The following is a 20,712-nucleotide window of genomic DNA, read 5'->3' on the forward strand; positions in this document are numbered from 1 at the left end:
GTAACCTCCATAGAATGCAAAAAAACTTCAAAAACAGAATCAGTAACTTATTCACTACAAAGTAACTAAAAGTGAATAACGTTTAAAGTCTGTCAAATATCTTTCATGTGATGTTAGTATACATATTGAGAGCATTTAATTTCTCATTCCATGAAAGCCAACACTATTGTTTTTATTTTTATCCTCTTTAGTACAATTATTTTTAGAGAAGGAAAGTACTGACTTCTGAAGGGAAAAAAAAATCACCTGGGCAATTTTCCATGAAATGACAAGCAATTTGAAGAAAGCTAACCAAGGAGGAAAAAAAATTACATTTGTTTACAGTACAGCCCATTTTGGAAAGTAAAAACTGACATTTGATCTGTTCCCCAAATTTTATTTATTTCCATCTTAGAGACAGACTTGTTTATTGTTTTGTAATCTAAATATTTACAAAGTTCAAGGCCTTGGAGGAGGCAGACATTGGGTGGAGAGAGGTTTGGAGGGAGAAAAGGGGCAGTGTAGGGTTAGATCGGAGAAGGCAATGGCACCCCACTCCAGTACTCTTGCCTGGAAAATCCCATGGATGGAGGAGCCTGGAAGGCTGCAGTCCATGGGGTCACTGAGGGTCAGACACGACTGAGCGACTTCACTTTCACTTTTCACTTTCATGCATTGGAGAAGGAAATGGCAACCCACTCCAGTGTTCTTGCCTGGAGAATCCCAGGGACGGGGGAGCCTGGTGGGCTGCCGTCTATGGGGTCGCACAGAGTCGGACACGACTGAAGTGACTTAGCAGTAGCAGCAGTAGGGTTAGATATAACCTTGGCTTTATTCTTGATCAGCAGATACAGGAGAGAAGGTTCTAGGTCATTTTTAGGGCATTACAAATGTAAGCGACTACTTGTCAATTCATAGAAACAAGGCCATTTGAGGGCAGGGTGGAAATTTCTGTCCCATTCCTCCCACCTATTCTCATGTCACTGTACCCTCCCCCCCCAAAAAAAAAAAAGGTAAACCATAAACGTGTTAATGTGAATTCTGAATTTCTGGCTCTCCTTTTAATTAAATAAAATACTTGTTTAAGCCTAAATTGCTCTTTCTCATTTTCACAAGGATTTTCTTGAGAGAGAATTCTAGGAGCATGAGTCTTTATATATAAACAAGGGAAACTACTTAATGAATTTTTTAAAACAGTCAAATGGCCTAGTTATTTAAGCAAATATAGCTGTCTGTAGGGCTTCCCTGGTAGCTCAGCTGGTAAAGAATCCTTCTACAATGCAGGAGACCCTGGTTCGATTCCTGGGTCGGGAAGATCCCCTGGAGAACGGATTGGTTACCCACTCCAGTATTTATGGGCTTCCCTATTGACTCAGACGTTAAAGAATCTGCCTGCAGTGTGGGACACCTGAGTTCAATCCCTGGGTTGGGAAGATGCCCTGGAGGAGGGCATGGCAACTCACGCCAGTATTCTTGCCTAGAGAATCCCCATGGACAGAGGAGGCTGGTGGGCTACAGTCCAGGGGGTCACAAAAAGTTGGACATGACTAAGTGACTTAGCACAGCACAGATGTCTGAAATACCATGTTTTAATATTTTCACATTTGATTTGCTCTGTTTTATAATTATTTTAAGTAGCTCTTTTTTTTTCAAATTACATACTGCAACCCTCTTAATCATGACCCCTAATATATTTTGGATACTTTTTCTCTAATAAGACAACTCAACCTCCAAATAACTGATCAAGGCAGGTTTTTAGAGAGGCCAGCCTTCATAACGATGGTCACACAAAGAGAAGGTGTATAGACATACCCAAGCTTCACTCTGGGCTGTCCACTTAGTGACTGAATGACCAAGGACAAGACTCATGGTCCCTCTGATCTCCATCTTCTGGTCACTAAGAGTAACTTGATTCAGCTGTAATAAGGTTAAGTGAAAGGATGCTTATAACACTTGGTTTAGAGTAAGCGCTCACTGAACAGTACCTGGTATATTAAATGGTGCATGGTGCTCAATCAGTTGAACCTGCAACAGGCCCCAGCAAACAGAACCTCTAATGAGACAATGATATCAGTGTTTGCTCAGTGTTACCAGAGGAGATAATTTTCATCTTTTAGAGATCATGGTCCCCTCAGTGGAGACTGATAGAAAAAAGCACGAGACTGCAGGGTTCCTGTGGGTCTGGAAGCTCCATGAAAGCAGGGGTCATGTTTGTCTTCTTTTCCATTGTATCCTGTGTGCCTGGAACATAATATGCTGGACATACTTATTTTTTTTACGAGTGAATGAGCAAATTAATGAATTGCAGCTTTATCCATGTTTTCCTACAAACAAGTGACTGGATTGCAAAATTTGACCCTCTCCTCTAGAGCAGGCAAGCCCCAACTCAATCAGGATTTAAAAAAAAAAAAAAAAACATTGAATTAAAAGTTATTCATTTTGATATTTGGCAAAACTAATACAATTATGTAAAGTTTAAAAATAAAATAAAATTTAAAAAAATTTAAAAAAATAAAAGTTACCATGAGAATACAGCACTTGAAAGTCTCCAGAGCTCCCAAGGTCTAACCCAGTTTTTCTGTTCAGAAATTATTTGCTAGAAACATAGCAATCCTGTAATAACCAGAGTGTACAACAATGGGTCACCATATAGAGAGATAAGGAGAACAGAATTGGAGCAAGTCATCCTGCTTTGTAGGTGATTGACAGAGGAGCATTTGCATTATTTGGACAAGGCAGGCTTCATCATTTTGAAAGAGAAACTGGTGAAGATGCCCTTGCTGTCTAAGAACACACTGCAGACCATGTGGGCTTTTTCGTTTACCAGAAGTTAATGAACTGGGGCTTCTGCACAGGTCGGTGTGTGCCTGTGTTGAGCAGAGTTTGCAAGGATGATCTTGAGCCCTTCAACATCCATAGGTACCTTCTGAGTCATCAGGGAAGATTAAATTATGCTTATTCAGGTTCACCCATCAAATGCAGTCATTGTCTTCTCATTCCTTGAAAACCAGTTAACTAAGTATTTGATTTACCAGTATTTCTGTTTTCCCTTTAAGTCTCGGTTCAGAGATTTTATTGTAAAATAATATCAGTGAAGATAACCACTTCCAGAGGGGAAAGGAGGTGTGGGTGTGTGAAATAGGTGAAGAGAATTAAGTTTACAGACTTCCAGATAAGGCCACAGGGATGTACTGCACAGGATAAGGAGTATGGTCAATAATATTGTAAAAACGTTGTATGGGGACAGATGGTTACTAGACTTAGAGTGGTAATCATCTTGTAATATATGCAAATATCAACTCACTGTGGAGTATACCTGAAACTAATGTAATGTACATCAATTGTGTTTCAATTCAAAAAAAAAAAGAACCACCTAATTCCCCATCACAGAATTCACTTCTCCCTCCCATCTAGGATTGGTTTTATGTTTTTTAAACAAGGTTGCCAAGTGAAATGCAGAATGTCCAGTTCAATTTAATGCAGATAAATGACAAAGAATTTTTTAGTGTAAGTATGTTCCGCATTCAGTATTTGGGACAAACGCTTCCAAGTGGAAGCTCAGCCATAACGAATCCACCTGCAATGCTGGAGATGTGACTTCAATCCCTGGGTTGTGAAGATCCCCTGGAGAAGGAAATGGCAACCCACTCCAGTATTCTTGCCTGGAAAATCTCATGGATAGAGGAGCCTGGCGGGCTACAGTCCACGGGGTCTCAAGAGTTTGGAACAACTTAGCGGCTAAACCACCACCACCACCATACTGAAAAATTATTTGTTGTCATTTGAAATTTGAATTTAGTTTGGTACCCTGGGTTTCTGGTGTTGCTGTTTTAGATTATTTGTTCGCTAAATCCAGCAACACTGTTTCCAAAGGATGTGAGCTGGAGCCAGGGCACATTGAACCAGCCTGCTGTGGATGAACAGAGCTAGAACCTAGCATCTCCTTCAAACCTTGAATTGTTAGTGGAATCTTTCTCCTAACCGTGGTTAAAAGTGAGTCACTGGTTTTGAGTCAAAGGCAGGTCAGGGTGCCTCTTCCTTGATCTTGGACGAGGCCATCTGACTGCAGGACAGCTGCGTTGGCGATGCAGGCTGGCCTCAGGAGGCTTGTGGATGCAAGGACCGTGCCCCTGCAACTGTGCATTAAAGAAGGGACATTCATCTGGTAGAGCTTCTTCTCTCCTTACAGTATTCAAGTTAATTTTGCTTTTCTCTGAAGAGTAACATCTGGTACGGATTACCAGCTACACATTTTCTTCACAAAAGTCAGTTTTGAGTCAGACAGGTGTGACCACAGTGACCAAAAATGCAACTTCTATTTTTAACACTATAATTTCATAGACCCTCAGTAAAATCGCTTTTGTCAATCTTTTCATAATCCCCATTGAATTTATTCTTGGTTTCCAGACCCCAGCCTGAAGCAAATACTGCGGCTGAATTACAGGAAAGGGTGCTTGGGGAGAATGGCAGCTGCCTTTTATTGTGTTAATAAGCTGATTCATTCAACAAATATTTGTGGAGCAAATACCACGGATAAAGCAGGGCACAAGGACTCATAGAAAAGTTTTTAATATGACTTGGTTCACAGTCTCAAAGAACTTAAAATCTGGGGAGGCAGGTAGCAAGCAAGCAACCCAAGGAACTGAACATGGTCAACATATCTGAGACATGCAGGTGGAGAGCTAGAGACCCAGAAAAGGAAAACCACGTCTAGTTGGAGAGATCAGAAAAATTGGATATTTAATATAAAATTTGAAAACAGATCAAAATTTTAAGATAATGGGAAGGGCAAAATGATGGGAGATTGTTTAGTGGAGGGGATAGAATGAGAGGAAGCCTCCAAGTACCACTACACAGAGGTGAGGGAGTTCTCCTTCATTGAGGAGGGGCTTGCAAGGCCATGGTACCAAAAACCTGGCACACGAGGTTGAAAGTAGGTGCATAATTCCTAGATGAGCAGGCACTGACTTTTTAAGTAAAGAAATGACATGATCTGAACTGTAGAACTCAGGTGGTAAGCATCTGATTCAGAAGATGTCTGAATTAGAAAGTGTCTAATTCATTCTCAAGGGTCAGCTGATAACAGAGAAGGCTTAATTGCATTAGACACATACCTCTCATTTACAATGGTTACATTTTCAGCTGAATTTTGATTTATGCAGAACGGGGTTGTTAAAAAGAAGAATAAGTTCTTTTTCCTGGCATGTCTTGGATGGAGATGTACAATTTTGAAAAGAGAATAACTGAAGTGTTTAACATTTTGTTATGAAGCCACCAATCAATTAATCAGTGATTGATACTCCCCTTCTGCTCAGAAGCTCCTTGGTCTACTGTAGAAGTTTAGCAAGATCTACGATGCTGTTCATGGTCTTGGAGGAATTTACAATCTGATTATGGACATGATTCCCAATCTTAAAACATGGAGAGAATAACTTAATACTAAGCTCTGTGCTGCTTTCTGTACATGTAGGCACATTTCTGAGAAGGCAGAGTTCAGGATGAGAAGTTTTTAGGAACAGTCGTAAGCTGGATTTGAATGTTTGGGCAGAACTTACTTCTGTCCACAGGAGGATAAGGGGGCAGCAGGAACATTTTGAACAAAGGCAATGATGAGAGTTATCTCTATGGTATATGGGAAGAAAATAGATTCCTGTCAGTAATAGGAAATAAAATTAGATAAATAGAATGAAGCCAAAATGAGGGTGTTGAAAGCCAGAGAGAGACTGTTTTATAGCATACCATAAATAATGGAAAGCCAGGGAGATTTTTCAAAGATCTTTCTCATTATTGTGGTCAAATATACATAGTTTACCATTCTAACCATGTTTAAGTCTACAATTTAATTGCCTTCAAGAGTCACATTAGTGTGCAGCCATCACCACAATCCACCTTCAGAACGTTTTCATTATTGCAAACAAACTCTGTACCCCTGAAACTGTGTACCCTTGGAACACTAACTCTCCATTCCCTCCTGCCCCCAGCTTCCAGCAACCACCATTCTACTTTCTGTCTTTATGGAGTTGACTCTTCCAGGCACCTCATTTCAGGAGAGTCATGCAATATCTGTCCTTTGGTTTATTTTCCTTAGCAATGCAAGATTCTTGAGCATGAGAATGACACTGCAAAAACAAAGTTATGAAAAGTGACGTGGGTGTTGTTGACTCAAAACTGGGGTTTGAGAGGGCAGTCTGGAGATCATTCAGCATGTCCGCCTGAGTCCTTAGATCCAGATGATGCCAAAAGAAGGTCACAAGGCATATTGAGGACACTTTTTTTTTTAATGAAAATATGACAGGATTTGGTAGAACAGGAATGGAAAATGGAAAATTAAGAAAGACAATTAGGCAGGAACTAGCTGATGGGTGATTCCACCCATTAAAGTGAAGAGTTGGATAAAGGGATTCAGTGTTGAGTGGAAAGGACTGCTCTTGTTTGGACTTGGGACATTTGAGGTGAGGATGGGATACTGCAAAGTTCTGGTGCAGTTAGAAACGGGGGTGGGGGGACACTGGGCGGGGAGGGGGAAGATGGGCCCCCTCCTTAAGCATTCATTTCAAAGGCTCCCCGCAACACCCTGGTGTTACACCTCTTCAAGCTGCCTCAAGCACTTTCTTTCTTGAACTTTCTTTATTTCTTTCTCTCTGTACTTGATCTAAGAATAACCTATACCAAGGGGACAGTAAATACGTTGACTTTACACTTGGAAGAACTCAGAAAGGATGAAATGACTGTTCTTATTGAAGATTTTTTAATTGGACTGTTGAGTGTAGGGTGGGCAGTGCAGAAAGAGGAGCAGGGGGGGAGAGCTTTGGTTTCATATCAGATGGTCCAGGCACTTACAAATGTACATGAATGGGGACAGTCCATGTTTTTACTCAATAGGGTGGATTCTCTTTCTCAGCATGGAGACTTCAAATCATGTTACGTTTGTCTATTCCGTTCCCCGCCTAGATTATCCTTGCTCTGGAATGCTGGGCATGGTGTCGGGACTTATTTCCGACTCCCAGATCACAGCGTCCAATCAAGCGGACAGGAACTGGATGCCTGAAAACATCCGCCTGGTGACCAGCCGCTCGGGCTGGGCACTGCCCCCCGCCCCCCACCCGTACGTGAACGAGTGGCTGCAGGTGGACCTCGCTGAGGAGAAGATTGTGCGGGGAGTCATCATTCAGGGGGGCAAGCACCGGGAGAACAAGGTGTTCATGAGGAAATTCAAGATCGGGTACAGCAACAACGGCTCGGACTGGAAGATGATCATGGATGACAGCAAGCGCAAGGCCAAGGTGAGCCCTGGGCGGGGGCGGCGCCGGGAAGGGATGGGGGGCTCCCTGGAGGCCTTGACTTGAATCAAGGACCCTGGCCTCTTCCTGCGGAAGCAAATCTCTCATTTCCTGAAAGCAGTGGGATCTGCGGGGGCGAGGGGTGGAGTCTGTAAAATGCCAGGGGAGACAGGAATGGGATGCAAAAAGCACGGCTGAGCATCTCATCGCTGGTCAACTTTCCTTCCTTCAGGAAACAGCAGGTGACTCAAGGCTCGGGGAGCGGGAGGCTATGAGAGTGGGGCCGGGGACATGGGCACCGGGCAACCCGGTAGGAACACGCACTCCCTCCGAAGATCCTCTGATCGTCTCTGGAGAGCACCGGCTGCCAGCCCCCTTTACCACGAATTCCTTGTTACATGTATTTTTTAAAATTTTTATTGAATGAAAGAGTCTTTCTTTTCTATACTGTTGTACAATTTTCTAAAGTTCCATAGAAGTGAAAGTAAAGTAGCTCAGTCGTGTCCGACTCTTGGCGACCCCCTGGACTGTAGCCTACCAGGCTCCCCAGTCCGTGGAATTTTGCAGGCAAGAGTACTGGAATGGGTTGCCATTTACTTCTCATGGGGATTTTCCCGACCCAGGGATTGAACCCGGATCTCTCGCATTGCAGGTAGGCGCGTCACCAAGTGCTATTGCCTTCTCCAAGCCACCAGGGAGGCCCATAATTGGGCTGAAATCCACATAACGGAAAAATTCCCATCATAACCTTTTTTAAGTGTACCCGTTCAGTAGTGTTAAGTACATTCACATCGTTGTGCAAACCCATCTCTAAAACTTCTTGCAAAACTGAAACTCCTTCACCATTAAACAATAATTTTCCAGCCCCTGACAACCACCATTTCAACTTCTGTTTCTATTAATTTGACTACTGCAGGAGCCTCTGTTAGTGGAAGCATACAAAATGTAGCCTCTGTGATGGGCTTGTTTAACTTGACATGATATCCTCGAGGTTCAGCCAGTATTGTAGTGTGGATCAGAATTTCATTTCTGTTTAAAGCTGGATAATATTCTATCATGTATACAGGCCAAGTTGGGTATCTGTCCATCCATTGATGAACACTTTCTTTGCTTTTAACACTTGGCTATCATGAATAATGCTTGTCTATTTTTTATACATTGGAACCTTTTAAAGAGCAGCTGGCCTTTGATGATCTAGTGAAAAAAGATATATTCCAACCTTCCCCAGAACATGTGGTATAATTTTTCTTTTTTAACACAAGTATCCTATAGTGATGATGGTTTTCTGGGGCTCATGGTTACATGTCTTTGCATTTCTTGGGCACAGAACTCCAACCTGGAAAGGAAACCCCAAGTATGCAGGGTGACCTGGAAAGGGATTCCAGATTAAATAAGAAAGTTATTTTCAGAAATCAGCTAAATTTCAGATTAACTGATTACAGATTGAAATAAGGAAGAGTCCTCAGAAATTCAGTTCTGTATGCAGAACTCTATGTGGGTATTGTATTCAGCTAATGGTATTTCTCACCACCAGCCAGTTGGCTTTCTGTCCCAGCCTCTTCACCCCTGTTTGCTGAGGATCTACTCCTTTTGTGAAAAGATTTGGGGAATGGGAGAGAATGGGACTGTGGGATTATGGCTTGATATAGTCACCCGGGCCAAAGGCTTTGCAGGCGGGAAGCAAAGCTGGGCCGCGCAGCCAGCTCCCACTCTGCCCAGATGTGTGGGCCCAGAGAGGCTGTCCCCACATGTGCTCTGCTCCAGTGGGCAGAGCACCGAGAGGGATGCTGCTGCTCAGAAATGTAAGAATTCCTCTCCCGTCTCACCCCTAGTTAACTTGTGGTTTCTAAAGCAGTTCCAGTGTTTTTTTTTTTTTTTAATCCATGTGCAGCTACTTTCTTTGGTGTCCCTTTCATTTTCCTCTTTTATGTCTGCCCCTCTTGTTTTGGTGGAAGAAAAAGTAAAATAAACATTAGAAACTGGAGTTCCCCTAAGAGCCAGTCTTTTCGGAGGAGTCATGAGCCCTGTGGCTTTAGCACCAAGTGTGAATATGCTGCAAATCAACAAGTTGCCACGGTCGCATGGCAGTGTGTACTGTTGTGGCGTGTTCTTCAGCACGAGGTTCTAAAAGGGACGAAAACAGGTCACCATATGCTCTGGGTGGGATGCGCCCTGTGCTTACTGGCCTTTGTTATCCACTCACCTGAGGTCAAGTCTAAAGCTATCACTCCCTTGTAGGGCATCACGTATAGCTTTCACAAGAAGCCAACAGCACCCAGCTTTCAACTGTAACAAAAACACTCTGTTCAAGATTGGTTGAATGTGTCAGATCTTATTCCTAAAATATGATTTTACCCATCATTATCATGTTCCTATGTATTTAAGCCATGTTCTATGTGCCAGGTTACTCCTCTCTGACTCTTTGCAACCCTATGGACTAGCCCTCCAGGCTCCTCTGTCCATGGGCTTCTCCAAGCAAGAATACTGGAGTGGGTTGCCATGCCCTTCTCCAGGGGATCTTCCCGACCCAGGGATAAACCTGTGTCTCTTACATCTCCTGCATCGGTAGGCAAGTTCCCAGGTAGTGCCACCTGGGAAGCCCCTTATTTAAACCATAAAAGCTTCTAAATTGTTGGCAGGGCATCTAATAAGTGATTCCTAACATGTCCTTCCCCTGGAATAAAATCTTCAAGATGAAAAAGGAAACTGGTTATATCATCCATTTAGGAGCAGTGTGTATTTGTAACTTTGCACAAAGATAGTTAAAATATACTATATTTGAACTTGCAAGTAAAGGTTACCTGTTCAGGATGCCAAGTATGTTTTATGTAATGGTAAAGTGAGCAGTCTGTTTTATGATATGAAACAGCACCTTGATAGATTTGGAATCCTTTATGCCCTCTCCTTATTTCCTATACCTAAATGGTACATGATGGACAAGGTACATCGGAGTCTTTGAATCAACTAGTCTTTCCAGGAGCAAATATATCTAAATACTCTAAGCCCTCTTCTTCTAAAGCATGATTAGTAAAAGGACAGAAAGACATGTTGTAAACAGTGTTATGTTGTAAACAATGTCATGTTAGCAAACTTAGCCCAGTTCCGTGTGACCCTTCCTTGCTAATATTCTTCCCAGCTCATCACTGACGACCTTTGTAATGTATTTACATTACAAGTAGGAGAAGAGGCTGGGATTCCGAAGGTATAAGTGCTTTTCTCCTAGGAATGTTGAAGCTATGTTAATGTAGATAGAACTTGCCTGTGTAGTAACTCTGTTTTCATTATAATTAGTGTCTTACTGACAACACTTAATTGAGCCTGACAATGATATCCGTCAGATTCTCAATTACTGGCAGCAACTGCAGTTCTATCAAAAAGGCAGGGCCCCCAGTAGTGAATTTACTCCTGAAAATGATAGAAGGAACTTTAATTGAGAAAATCAGATAGGTATGAGCCCTGTACTTCTGGATTCCTAGAGGATTTTCAGAGTTGGAAAAGGCCAATTAATTTACTTCTAGATGGCTCAGTGGTAAAGAATCAGCCTGCCAATGCAGGAGACACAAGGGATGTGGGTTCAATCTCTGGGTCGGGAAGATCCCCTGGAGGAGGGCATGGCAACCCACTCTAGTATTCTGGAGAATCCCATGGATAGAGTTGCCTGGCGGAGTACAGTCCATGGGTCGCAAAGAGTCGTATATGACTGAGTGACTGAACATACACAATAATAGAACCTACCTCTCGAGATTGTCTTGAGGATTACGTTGAGTTAATACATTTTAAGCCTGTAGAACAATGCCTTGCATCAGTAAGCATCACATGGTGCTCAGTATATAAAACGACAGTCCCAGTGACAAGGCAATTTGGTTTTTCTAATCCCTTCCCCTCTTCCCATTCTGGATAGAGTTAGGAAGGATACTGGGATAGGAGGATACAGAGAGGCTTATCCATTTCTTGAAAAAGAAAACAAGCGTAGCCATTGCTCCATTTTCCGATGATTCCACTCAAGGGCTTCCCATCAGTGTAAAAGGGAGCAGAATAATCCAGCAGCAGCAGGGCAATAACGACTGGTCTCCTGAACATGCCACAGTGATGTCGAGTTAGGAATGCACTTCACTCACTGCAGGGCCACCAGGCATCTGAACATCGTTTAGCGAGCAGGACCCCTGTCACTTTCCTGAGATGAGAAGTTCTTTTATCTACAGATGTCTGCACTGGCGGGACTGCGTAAGTCAACAGCAGTTCCAGGGGATTGGAGTCACCCAAGTTCTTGGTAATGCAGCACTTGCACCATGTGAAATTTACTATCTCCTCCAGGAAAGGAATTTCTCGAGGTTCTTTTTTTTTAAATTTACTTACCTATTTACTTTTGGCTGTGCTTGTCTTCATTGCTGAACGGGCTTTATCTCTAGTTGCAGAGAGTGGGGACTCCTCTCTAGTTGCCATGCGTGCTGCGGGCTTCCCTGGTGGCTTAGACGGTAAAGTGTCTGCCTGCAGTGAGGGAGACCCAGGTTCGATCCCTGGGTTGGGAAGGTCTCCTGGAGGAGGAAATGGCAACCCACTCCAGTATCCTTGCCTGGAAAATTCCATGGACAGAGGAGCCTGGCAGGCTACACAGTCCATGGGTCAGTCGCAAAGAGTCCGACACAACTGAGCGACTTCACTTTCTCTTGTTGCGGAGCACGGGCTCTAGGGCATGTGGGCTCAGTGATGGCAGCAATAGTTGTAGCACAGGCTTCTTGGTTCCATAGCATGTGGGATCTTCCCAGACCAAGGATCGAACCCGTGTTCCCTGCGTTGGCAGGCGGATTCTTTACCACTGAGCTACCAGGGAAGCCCCCTTGCACTTCTTGAGGACGGAGTTTTAGCAAAACCAGGACCCGCTCATCCAAGAGAATGTAAGAGGAGTTGTTATTGGAAACACAGTCTCTATTATAAGAAGAGACAGGCTCCTTTCCTGAGCTTTCTTCCTCCACCCCAAGGAAATGGTGAAACTGTCACTTCTTCCAGGCACATCAGCCTATCATTTAAAAATGTGTCTCATTAAATCCTTAGCTTCTGGTCTAGCCTCAGTGCGGCCTCCAGAGTTTCTGAGAAGGAACATCTGTCACTTCCTAGAGAAGGTTTAATTGTTTTTTTCCATTCTCATGTAGGAATGTCAGCCTTCTGTGAAGTGGTAGAATGAGGCTCATTTTTCTGCCCTGTCCTCAAGGAGAGACTCTTCTGCTGAAAGAAAGGTTTGTTATTACCTGCTGATTCTCGTTCTTCACAGTCTTTTGAAGGCAACAACAACTACGATACACCTGAGCTGCGGACCTTTCCACCCCTTTCCACACGGTTCATCAGGATCTACCCCGAGAGAGCCACGCACGGCGGACTGGGGCTGCGAATGGAGCTGCTGGGCTGTGAGGTGGAAGGTAAGCCCGCTCTGCTTCCCTAGATGTTTTCTGTCCTTTTTCACGTGCTTATGGCCCTGATGGTGCTGCTGCAGATTGCCAGCTTTCTCCCAAATGATTCTGTGTCTCTTGTGCCTGCCTGTGCTCAGGGCTCATCACCCAGTGAGCGCACGAAGCAGTGCTTCTGCATCTTGCTTTTGTGGGGGTTGTTTGCATAACACTCCTCAGATTCTGGGTGGAGAGGTGTTCTCTGATCGGTTTTTAAAAAATGATGTGTTGTGAAATTCACATAACAAAATTCACTGTTGTAAACAAGTCCAGCATTTGTAGGTAGTCGTAGTTGACAGGTGCTTATGTAAGCAGCGTTTGTCTAGTCACAAAAGATTTCTATCGGTCCAAAATGAAAGCCCCTCTCCATCCCCATTGTCCCTCAACCCCTGGCAACCACGGATTCCTTGACCTTCTTAGAGTTCTTCAGAGGCCTGTGTCTGGTCCAAGTTTCCGTCTGCAGCGCTGACTACCATCACATACTAGCAGGAAGCAGCATTTGACAGACCAAAACATTGAGACATTGTCTTGGATAAATTTCTCAGACTGCTGCAGAGAAATCAAACTTTACATCACATAATGTATGTAATGCACAATGGGGTCTGTTTAAAGATACGACTGCATAAACTTAGGTTATCATAGGGAGGTCAGGGACAAATTCAGTTCTCACATTGACCCCAGAACTGTACTTTCCTCTGTGTTTTTTTTAATCACATAATGAATGAGATGAATGTTTAAAAAAATCATATGATGGTTGCTTAGTGTACTATTTAATGCTTTTGTGCACTAGAATTCCCATCTGCCTTCGATTTGGGCATAAATGAGTAACCTTATACCAACATTTTCATCCCCATAAAGGTCTTCCTCTAGGTTACTGCAAAGAATGGCTATTGTTGGTACCCAGATGTTAATCCATTGAGCATATGCTCAAAGTTGTTTGGAAGGATGCTTTTTAAATATCACCTTCTTGGGATTTCTAAATTATTTGTGTTTCAAGCTACCCAAATATAATTACATTCCTGAGCACATTAAATATCATAAAACATTTCTTAGGCACTAAAGAATCTTAAGCTATACATCACCATCCTAGTGAATAATTCATAGCTGCTTTCCTATGTGTTTATTTAAAAGCAGGCCATCATCTCCCATTCTTTATTGGGTAGCTGTTTCCATATCTGTGGCTATGTCCCAGGACCCCTGAGTTATCCCGTCACTGTCAACGCAGACCACAAATGACCGTGTTCCAGGACATTGGCAAAGACGCCTGGAAAAAAGAGGGTTGGGGCAGACCCAGCCACCTGCAGACACATCGGTTCAGCGTGCTGAGCAGTGTGGTCAGCTGGAAGAGGGCCTCTGCTGCTCCGATGCAGGACTTTAGCCTCGATTCTGGGAAGCAACACTGATTTAGGAGGTGGAATGAATGGATGGTTGAAAAGACCGGGCCTGGTGGCAGTTTGCCAGTGTCAACTCTGTGCTGAGGTCGCGATGGTGGTGAAGGGATTGACTACAGATGTTCACAGGCACTCAGCAAAGTGGGGAAGTCGCCCCAAGCCACGTGAGGAACCCGCATCCAGGGAAAGAACTGTCCAAGCTTTTTAACACAGTTGGTGAAAGGGAGTGTTTTTCTTCTTCCTTAAAATGATTAACAGGCCCTTATTAAATATCAACTTTGTACCTTGTTCTACAGGAGATGCCTAAAGGGATAGGAAAAAAGGATGAGGTACAACCCAGCCATCTCTGGGACCTCTAGCTTATTTGGGGCTAAGACTTGTATTTAAGAAACAATTAGAGGACCACAGAAGATAAAATATTTTCAAGTAGTAAAACTGGGACAACAAAATGACTCACTTTGGGGGTTTCCCTGGTGGTCCAGTGGTTAAGACTGCATTTCCACTGCAGGGGGCATGAGTTCAATCCTTGGTCAGAGAACTAAGATCCCATATGCTTATCCACTGCAAAAAAAAAAAAAAAAAAAGAAAATTTAATTTAAAAACATTTAAAAAGACTCACATTTTACTTTTTTCAGTTTAATCCAGGGACTACCCTGGGCCACGTCCAATGTAAAACTCCTTCTTTATAAATACCACAAGGAATGTGGAAAAACCAGCAAGATGAATAGAGAGTTTAAAAGTGGCACAAAACCAACAGGAAAGGCAGCTTAGCAAAGGCAAGCATCAAGGTTGCTGAAGAGGATGCTATTGATTCGCTGTTGGCAATGAGCAGAACCCAGAATCTTGTGTGTACACAGTTTACAAAGTCCAGTTTGCAGCCTAAACAGTGTGGACATTACCTATATGTGTTGATTTCCTAGCAATTTTTGGTATGTGTCCTGGGCAGTTGAGGATGTCGAAACTAGCTGTGTTTCTCCATTTGTTATAACTCTGCTCAGTCCTTCTCTACAATGAAAAACTGTGTCAAATTTTTATTGAGAAAGCAGCAGTTACCAGCACATTCCACCTGGCCAGAAGCTATTAGAGAACAGACCCCCGCCTCCCCCGCCGACTCCCAGCATCTTGTCTGGTTCTCAGACATCAAGAGAACTGTCCATTATCTCAAGTCTTGTAAAGTGAAATGTAATGCCGAAAACTGTAAAATATTAAACAGATTGCAAAAATGAGGAACAGGCTGGAAAAAAAAAATAGATGGAACTAAACGTAAAGAACTTCAAAAGCAGTCTTTGATTAATGCTGGCTACTTTTCAACTACAAACTCAGAGCTATGGGAATACCTGCCAGCAGCGGAATGTGGTCCGCCAGGAGTTAAGGTAACATGACCCCCGGGAGCTCCCAGACACCTGCTCTGAAGGGAGCGCTCACGAGCCCAGACACTTAGAGGGAAATGGAGTCACTGTGAAAAAAATAAATAAGAACAACATTGTACTAAAAGTGAACGCTGAGACTCCCTTTTGGGAAAAAAATTACAAGATAAACTGAGTAAATATCAAGAATAGAAAAGAATTCATGACAATCGATTCCTCTAGCACCTTGAAAATGAAAGGAAAAACAGTTCAAGCAAAACCTCTATCATCAGAATTCTCAACTCCAGGGTCATGAATAAATAACCGGGGAGAATTCAGGAACTTTTCAGAAAAAGGATGTTTATGTAGATAACAGCGTATGAAATGAGAAGGCAGCCACGTCTACCAAGGAGATAGGAATCAAATACCAAAACAGAGCAGTCCCCAGTGCCTTCTGCAAAATCCAAGTATCTTCCACTCCTGAAAGAGAGGCAGGCACACCACCCTGCTGGCCTTCCTATGGCAGATTAAAGTTTTCTGCAAAAGCATTAGCAGAGTCAACAACCAGAGGGCTGGAGAATACATTTCAGAGGTGTGAGAAAATAATCCTTGGATCTTGTTTCAGCACCTACAGCTGGGCCGACCACTCCCAATGGGAACCTGGTAGATGAATGTGATGACGACCAGGCCAACTGCCACAGCGGAACAGGTGATGACTTCCAGCTCACAGGTGCAGAAACCATCTTCATCCCATTGCTGTGGCATCTCAGTTCATGTTGTAGTTGGGACCCGCTCATTAACGCCTCTGTGTGTGTGTGTGTGTGTGTGTGTGTGTGTGAAAAAATCCTCGTGGCACTAGGCATCAGGGTGGAGGGAACTTTGCCAGAACGCATGCATCTTCATCTCCTCGTGTCATCGCGTAAACAAATTGTTCTTCCAAGTCACAGCCATCCGAAACAGTAATTTGAGTCATTTCAGAGTAAAGGGCTGGGATTGTCTTCATTGAATGAATAAGAATTTCTCCATGGCTAAATGTATCTGAGGTTGGGCTTCCCTGGTGGCTCAATGGTAAAGAATCTATGTGCCAATGCAGGAGACCTGGGTTCAATCCCTGGGTCAGGAAGATCCCCTGGAGGAGGGCATGGCAACCCACTCCAGTGTTCTTGCCTGGGAAATCTCATGGACAGGGAGCCTGGCAGGCTGTAGTCCATGGGGTTGCAAAAGAGTCGGACACAACTTAGCGAATGCTGCTGCTGCTGCTAAGTCGCTTCAGTCGTGTCCGACTCTGTGCGACCCCAGAGACGGCAGCCCACCAGGCTCCCCAGTCCCTGGGATTCTCCAGGCAAGAACACTGGAGTGGGTTGCCATTTCCTTCTCCAATGCATGAAAGTGAAAAGTGAAAGTGAAGTTGCTCAGTCGTGTCCGACTCTTTGCAACCCCATGGACTGCAGCCTTCCAGGCTCCTCCATCCATGGGATTTTCCAGGCAAGAGTACTGGAGTGGGGTGCCACTGCCTTCTCCACAACTTAGTGACTAAACAATAACAAACAACAATATGTAACATAAATTGATTCTCATCTTCAACCCTCACCCCCAACCCCAACCGTAACACATGCTCCACACACTTGAGAACATTTATTTTCAAACAGGAATCAAAATGTTTGAGTGGCTCCTTCAACTAACTGATGAAATTAGACTTATATTTGAACTGCAGCTTTTAAGTTAGAATTTTGTGAATCATTTTACATTAAAATGTAGAAAGCCAGAATCCGTTGCTGTTTCACATCACCACTAACAGATGTAGCAGGGATGGTGCTTACCGTGTGCCTCACCGACTCGTTTAGAGGATGACTCCATAATAGTCTGAAATCCTAAAAGCTAGAAAGTGACCTTCTCTTCCACTTGGACTGGCAGAGGAAACATTAAGCACATGGGGAAGTCGGACTCCACCATTCGGAAACTGGCCAAAGTCCTAGAATTTTCACCCTGTTGCCAAAGGTGCTGTGAGACCTGTATTGCCACCCAGTTTCTTACAGCATGTGACTCTCATTTTACATTAAACAGCAGCCCTTGGGTGCCGTCTGTATCTTTACCCAGAAAGGACTCTAGAGAGCCCATGTAATTCATTTCCGTGGGTGAAACTGAAGGTGTTCCCATGTAACTTCATAATAGTGCCATGTTAGTGGCTAATGCATTAATGTAAAATCTGGAGGGGACCCCCATTTCCAATTACTTCAGAACCTCTCCTCTGAAAGAGCAAGATTGCTCTGCTACTCTGAGATGGAATAAAGGTAAAATCTAGCTGAGAAGTTTAGTACCATGAACTGAGTTTCCATTTAAATCCCTCCTCCTAAGGCTCTCTCCCTCCAAATTTCCAGAATAATCGCTTACAGTCAAATGGCCAATAAATATTACATGGCTATGGGCTTTTGAAAATAAATCTTGTATTTCAGTAGCCACAAGCCACAAAAAATAATCTAATTAAGACAGAGGCCTTTTCTTTGTAAGATGTCAAGCTCCAGCTGAAAACCTTACAGCTAATACGAAAAACAAGAGTACTAGCCTGTGAAGCAGGCCCTGCAGAACCTTCCCAAGGTCGCCTATAAACACACTCTGCAAACCTTAGGCTTTTTGCAAACCTAGTCACACATCCCATCTGTAGTGAAATCCTCATAAAAAGGAATGGATACAGTCATCAGAGACTCTTCTGTTCAATTACCCTCTGGAGAAGAGGTTCTTTCCTTTATAAACCATAAAGTGGTCAGTTAATATTGATTAGAGTCAAAGCCTCAGATTTACTCCTCGAGTCAGAACAACCAACCTTCTCATTTTTGCATTGCTTCATGACTGAATCAATTGAAACCTAAGCCTTTGAATGAAATAGGGCAAGTCTGTTAGCCTCGAGCAAATTGTGAATGGCACCAAGTTGCAAACCGCAGAAAATGGGTCATTTCCAGTGGAAACACTGACAGTCCTTTAAAATACAAGGTGATCATTTATTTACAGTGTTTAAACTCATTTGTTGGATACAATCATTTATTTAGATAGGAAAAAAAGGGGCATTCTTGTTTTTTTGTTACGTATTATCCTGGCCCCCCCAAAGTGTCATTTTCTCAGGCCAGCACATTTGTCTTAATAATTTGATCAATAGGTGCATATAATAAGAACTTCTAGGGGTACTGATAAAGTTAACTTCATTCCACCATTAAAAAGAGGTGATTCTTTAACCAATAAGAACCTACTGTACAACACAGGGAACTCTGCTCAATATTATGTGACAACCTAAATGGGAAAAGAATTTGGAAAAGGATACAGGTACATTTAAAACTCAGTCACTTTGCTGTCCATATGAAATTATTGCAGCTTTGGTAATCAACTACACTCCAATATAAAGGAAAAAGTTAAAAAAAAAGAAAAGGTGATCTTAGAAGGCCTTCTCATGCTTCATGTTCGTTTATTGCATCATGGCCAATTTGTCCTTTTTTAAAAGCTTAATTTCCTCTATGAAGCTCTGTGTTAGTCTTTTCTGAAGAAGGGTGTGCTGACACGTGCCAGTGATTGCCGGCAGCCTGGCCCTCCCCCACCCCTGCATCTTTCCCCAGGTAGCATCTTGCCTCCCGGACTCACACGCAAGTCCGTACCCTCCTTGCTGTTTTGGTCACCGCTGCAAACTTGGAATGCTTAGTGCCTTGAAACCAAACCAAAAATATTCTTTCACCCTGATAGGTGGAAGCCTAGAAATTGGGATCAGTGTTCTCTTAAGGTTTGGGTCCTAAACACAGATGGTGTCACTTTAATGTCTTCTCCCAGGGGTGACCGATTTGGACATAGTGGGAGATAAGTATTGTAGCCAAATGCTCATTACCTCTAAACAACACTGCATTCCAGGTGAACTGCACCAAACACATGGAAATAAAGAGAGATTTTGCTCTCCTTTGCTTGCTTGCCAAGGTGAAAATTCACCCTTGAAGTTCCTCATTTGCAAATGCCTTTGAAGTCATTAGATAATACAATTGGCTTCAAAGGCACCAGGAGGCCAGATTTCACATTGGATCTGTGTCTACCCGGCAGCAGAATTTGGCTCCCAACCTCTCACAAAATTGACAGTGCGTATCGGTTTTAAAAAGTGAGTTTTCACCTTGAGTCTTTCTCCTGTAAGACCACTGGGAACGGAATGCTAATGCATTCTGGCCTCCCTCCAGTTCTGCCATTACAGATTCACCTTCTTAACCCATAATATATATAATTCCCTTTCCTAGTGCCTGCCTCGTTGAGGGCACATGCATGTGTGACCACTCATCCAGCGTATTTACTGAGCAAGCGGGGTAACACGACTTGGTGCCGCAGTGGATGAGCTCAGAAATCTTCAGGCCACTCCAGGAGCTCAGTTTTATGGCTCTCTGATTCATGAGCTGGGTGATTTCTGACCCGTGGGAGCTGTAGGTTAGGACCAGGGCTCAGCCAGAATAGGAATGATCATAGTCTCTTTATTGAACGATAGCATTGAAGGTGTACAGTCGCACCTCATAACCACCTGCAAACGTTCCAGGATCAGCATGAGCCCACCCATGTCCTTACCCTGAGCCTGCCCAGGACTTTATCTCTTGGGAAAGCAAATAGATGATCCCCAACCATTATCTGCAAGGCAGATGCACATAAGGGGAAATGGCTTTCTCAAGTACCTACGTAGTAAACAATAAGCCAGTTTTTCAAGAGGCATTCAAGTGATGCTTGTGGTTTGGGCAAGTTGAGGAACAGGGCTTTAAAACAGAAATCTCAGGCTTCCCTGGTTGTCCAGTGGTTAGGACTCTGCCATTCTTCCACCGCAGGGGGTGTGGGTTCCATCCCTGGTTGGTGAAGATCCTGTAAGCTGCCTGCTGCTGCTGTCGCTAAGTCACGTCAGTGGTGTCCGACTCTTTGCGACCCTATGGACTGTAGCCCACCAGACTCCACTGTCCATGGGGATTCTCCAGGCAAGAATACTGGAGTGGGCAGCCATACCCTCCTCCAGGGGATCTTCCCAACCCAGGGATTGAACCCGAGTCTCTTGCCTGCATCTCCTGCATCGGCAAGTGGGTTCTTTACCACTAGCACCACCTGGGAAGCAAAATAAATAAATAAAAGAGAAGTCTCAGGATAAAGGGCAGAAAACGGCTGAGCTAAGATACTTAAGCTGGGATGGTAGATCTAAGTTTCCACGATGTCCTTGGACCAAGTATTCCAAGTCAACCCAGACTGATGAAAGTTCACAGTGTTCAGGGTGTTGTTTGTGCAG

General features: G+C 43.5%; 1 protein-coding gene across 4 annotated transcripts in view; it reads left to right on the top strand.

Moving 5' to 3' along the window:
* The window catches only part of NRP1 (neuropilin 1), a 147,906-nt gene that overhangs the window by 108,088 nt on the left and 19,106 nt on the right, over positions 1–20,712 (top strand). For 2 of the 4 annotated variants that reach the window (XM_070380974.1, XM_070380976.1), the window contains exons 10-12: positions 6,931–7,262; positions 12,529–12,673; positions 16,063–16,167. In XM_070380974.1, coding sequence (XP_070237075.1) covers positions 6,931–7,262; positions 12,529–12,673; positions 16,063–16,167 — 582 coding nt within the window. The remainder of the gene's footprint in view (positions 1–6,930; positions 7,263–12,528; positions 12,674–16,062; positions 16,168–20,712) is intronic. The other 2 variants (XM_005890178.3, XM_005890179.3) reach the window with 1 other exon arrangement.

Source organism: Bos mutus, chromosome 13, assembly GCF_027580195.1.
Source record: "Bos mutus isolate GX-2022 chromosome 13, NWIPB_WYAK_1.1, whole genome shotgun sequence".
NCBI lineage: Eukaryota > Metazoa > Chordata > Mammalia > Artiodactyla > Bovidae > Bos > Bos mutus.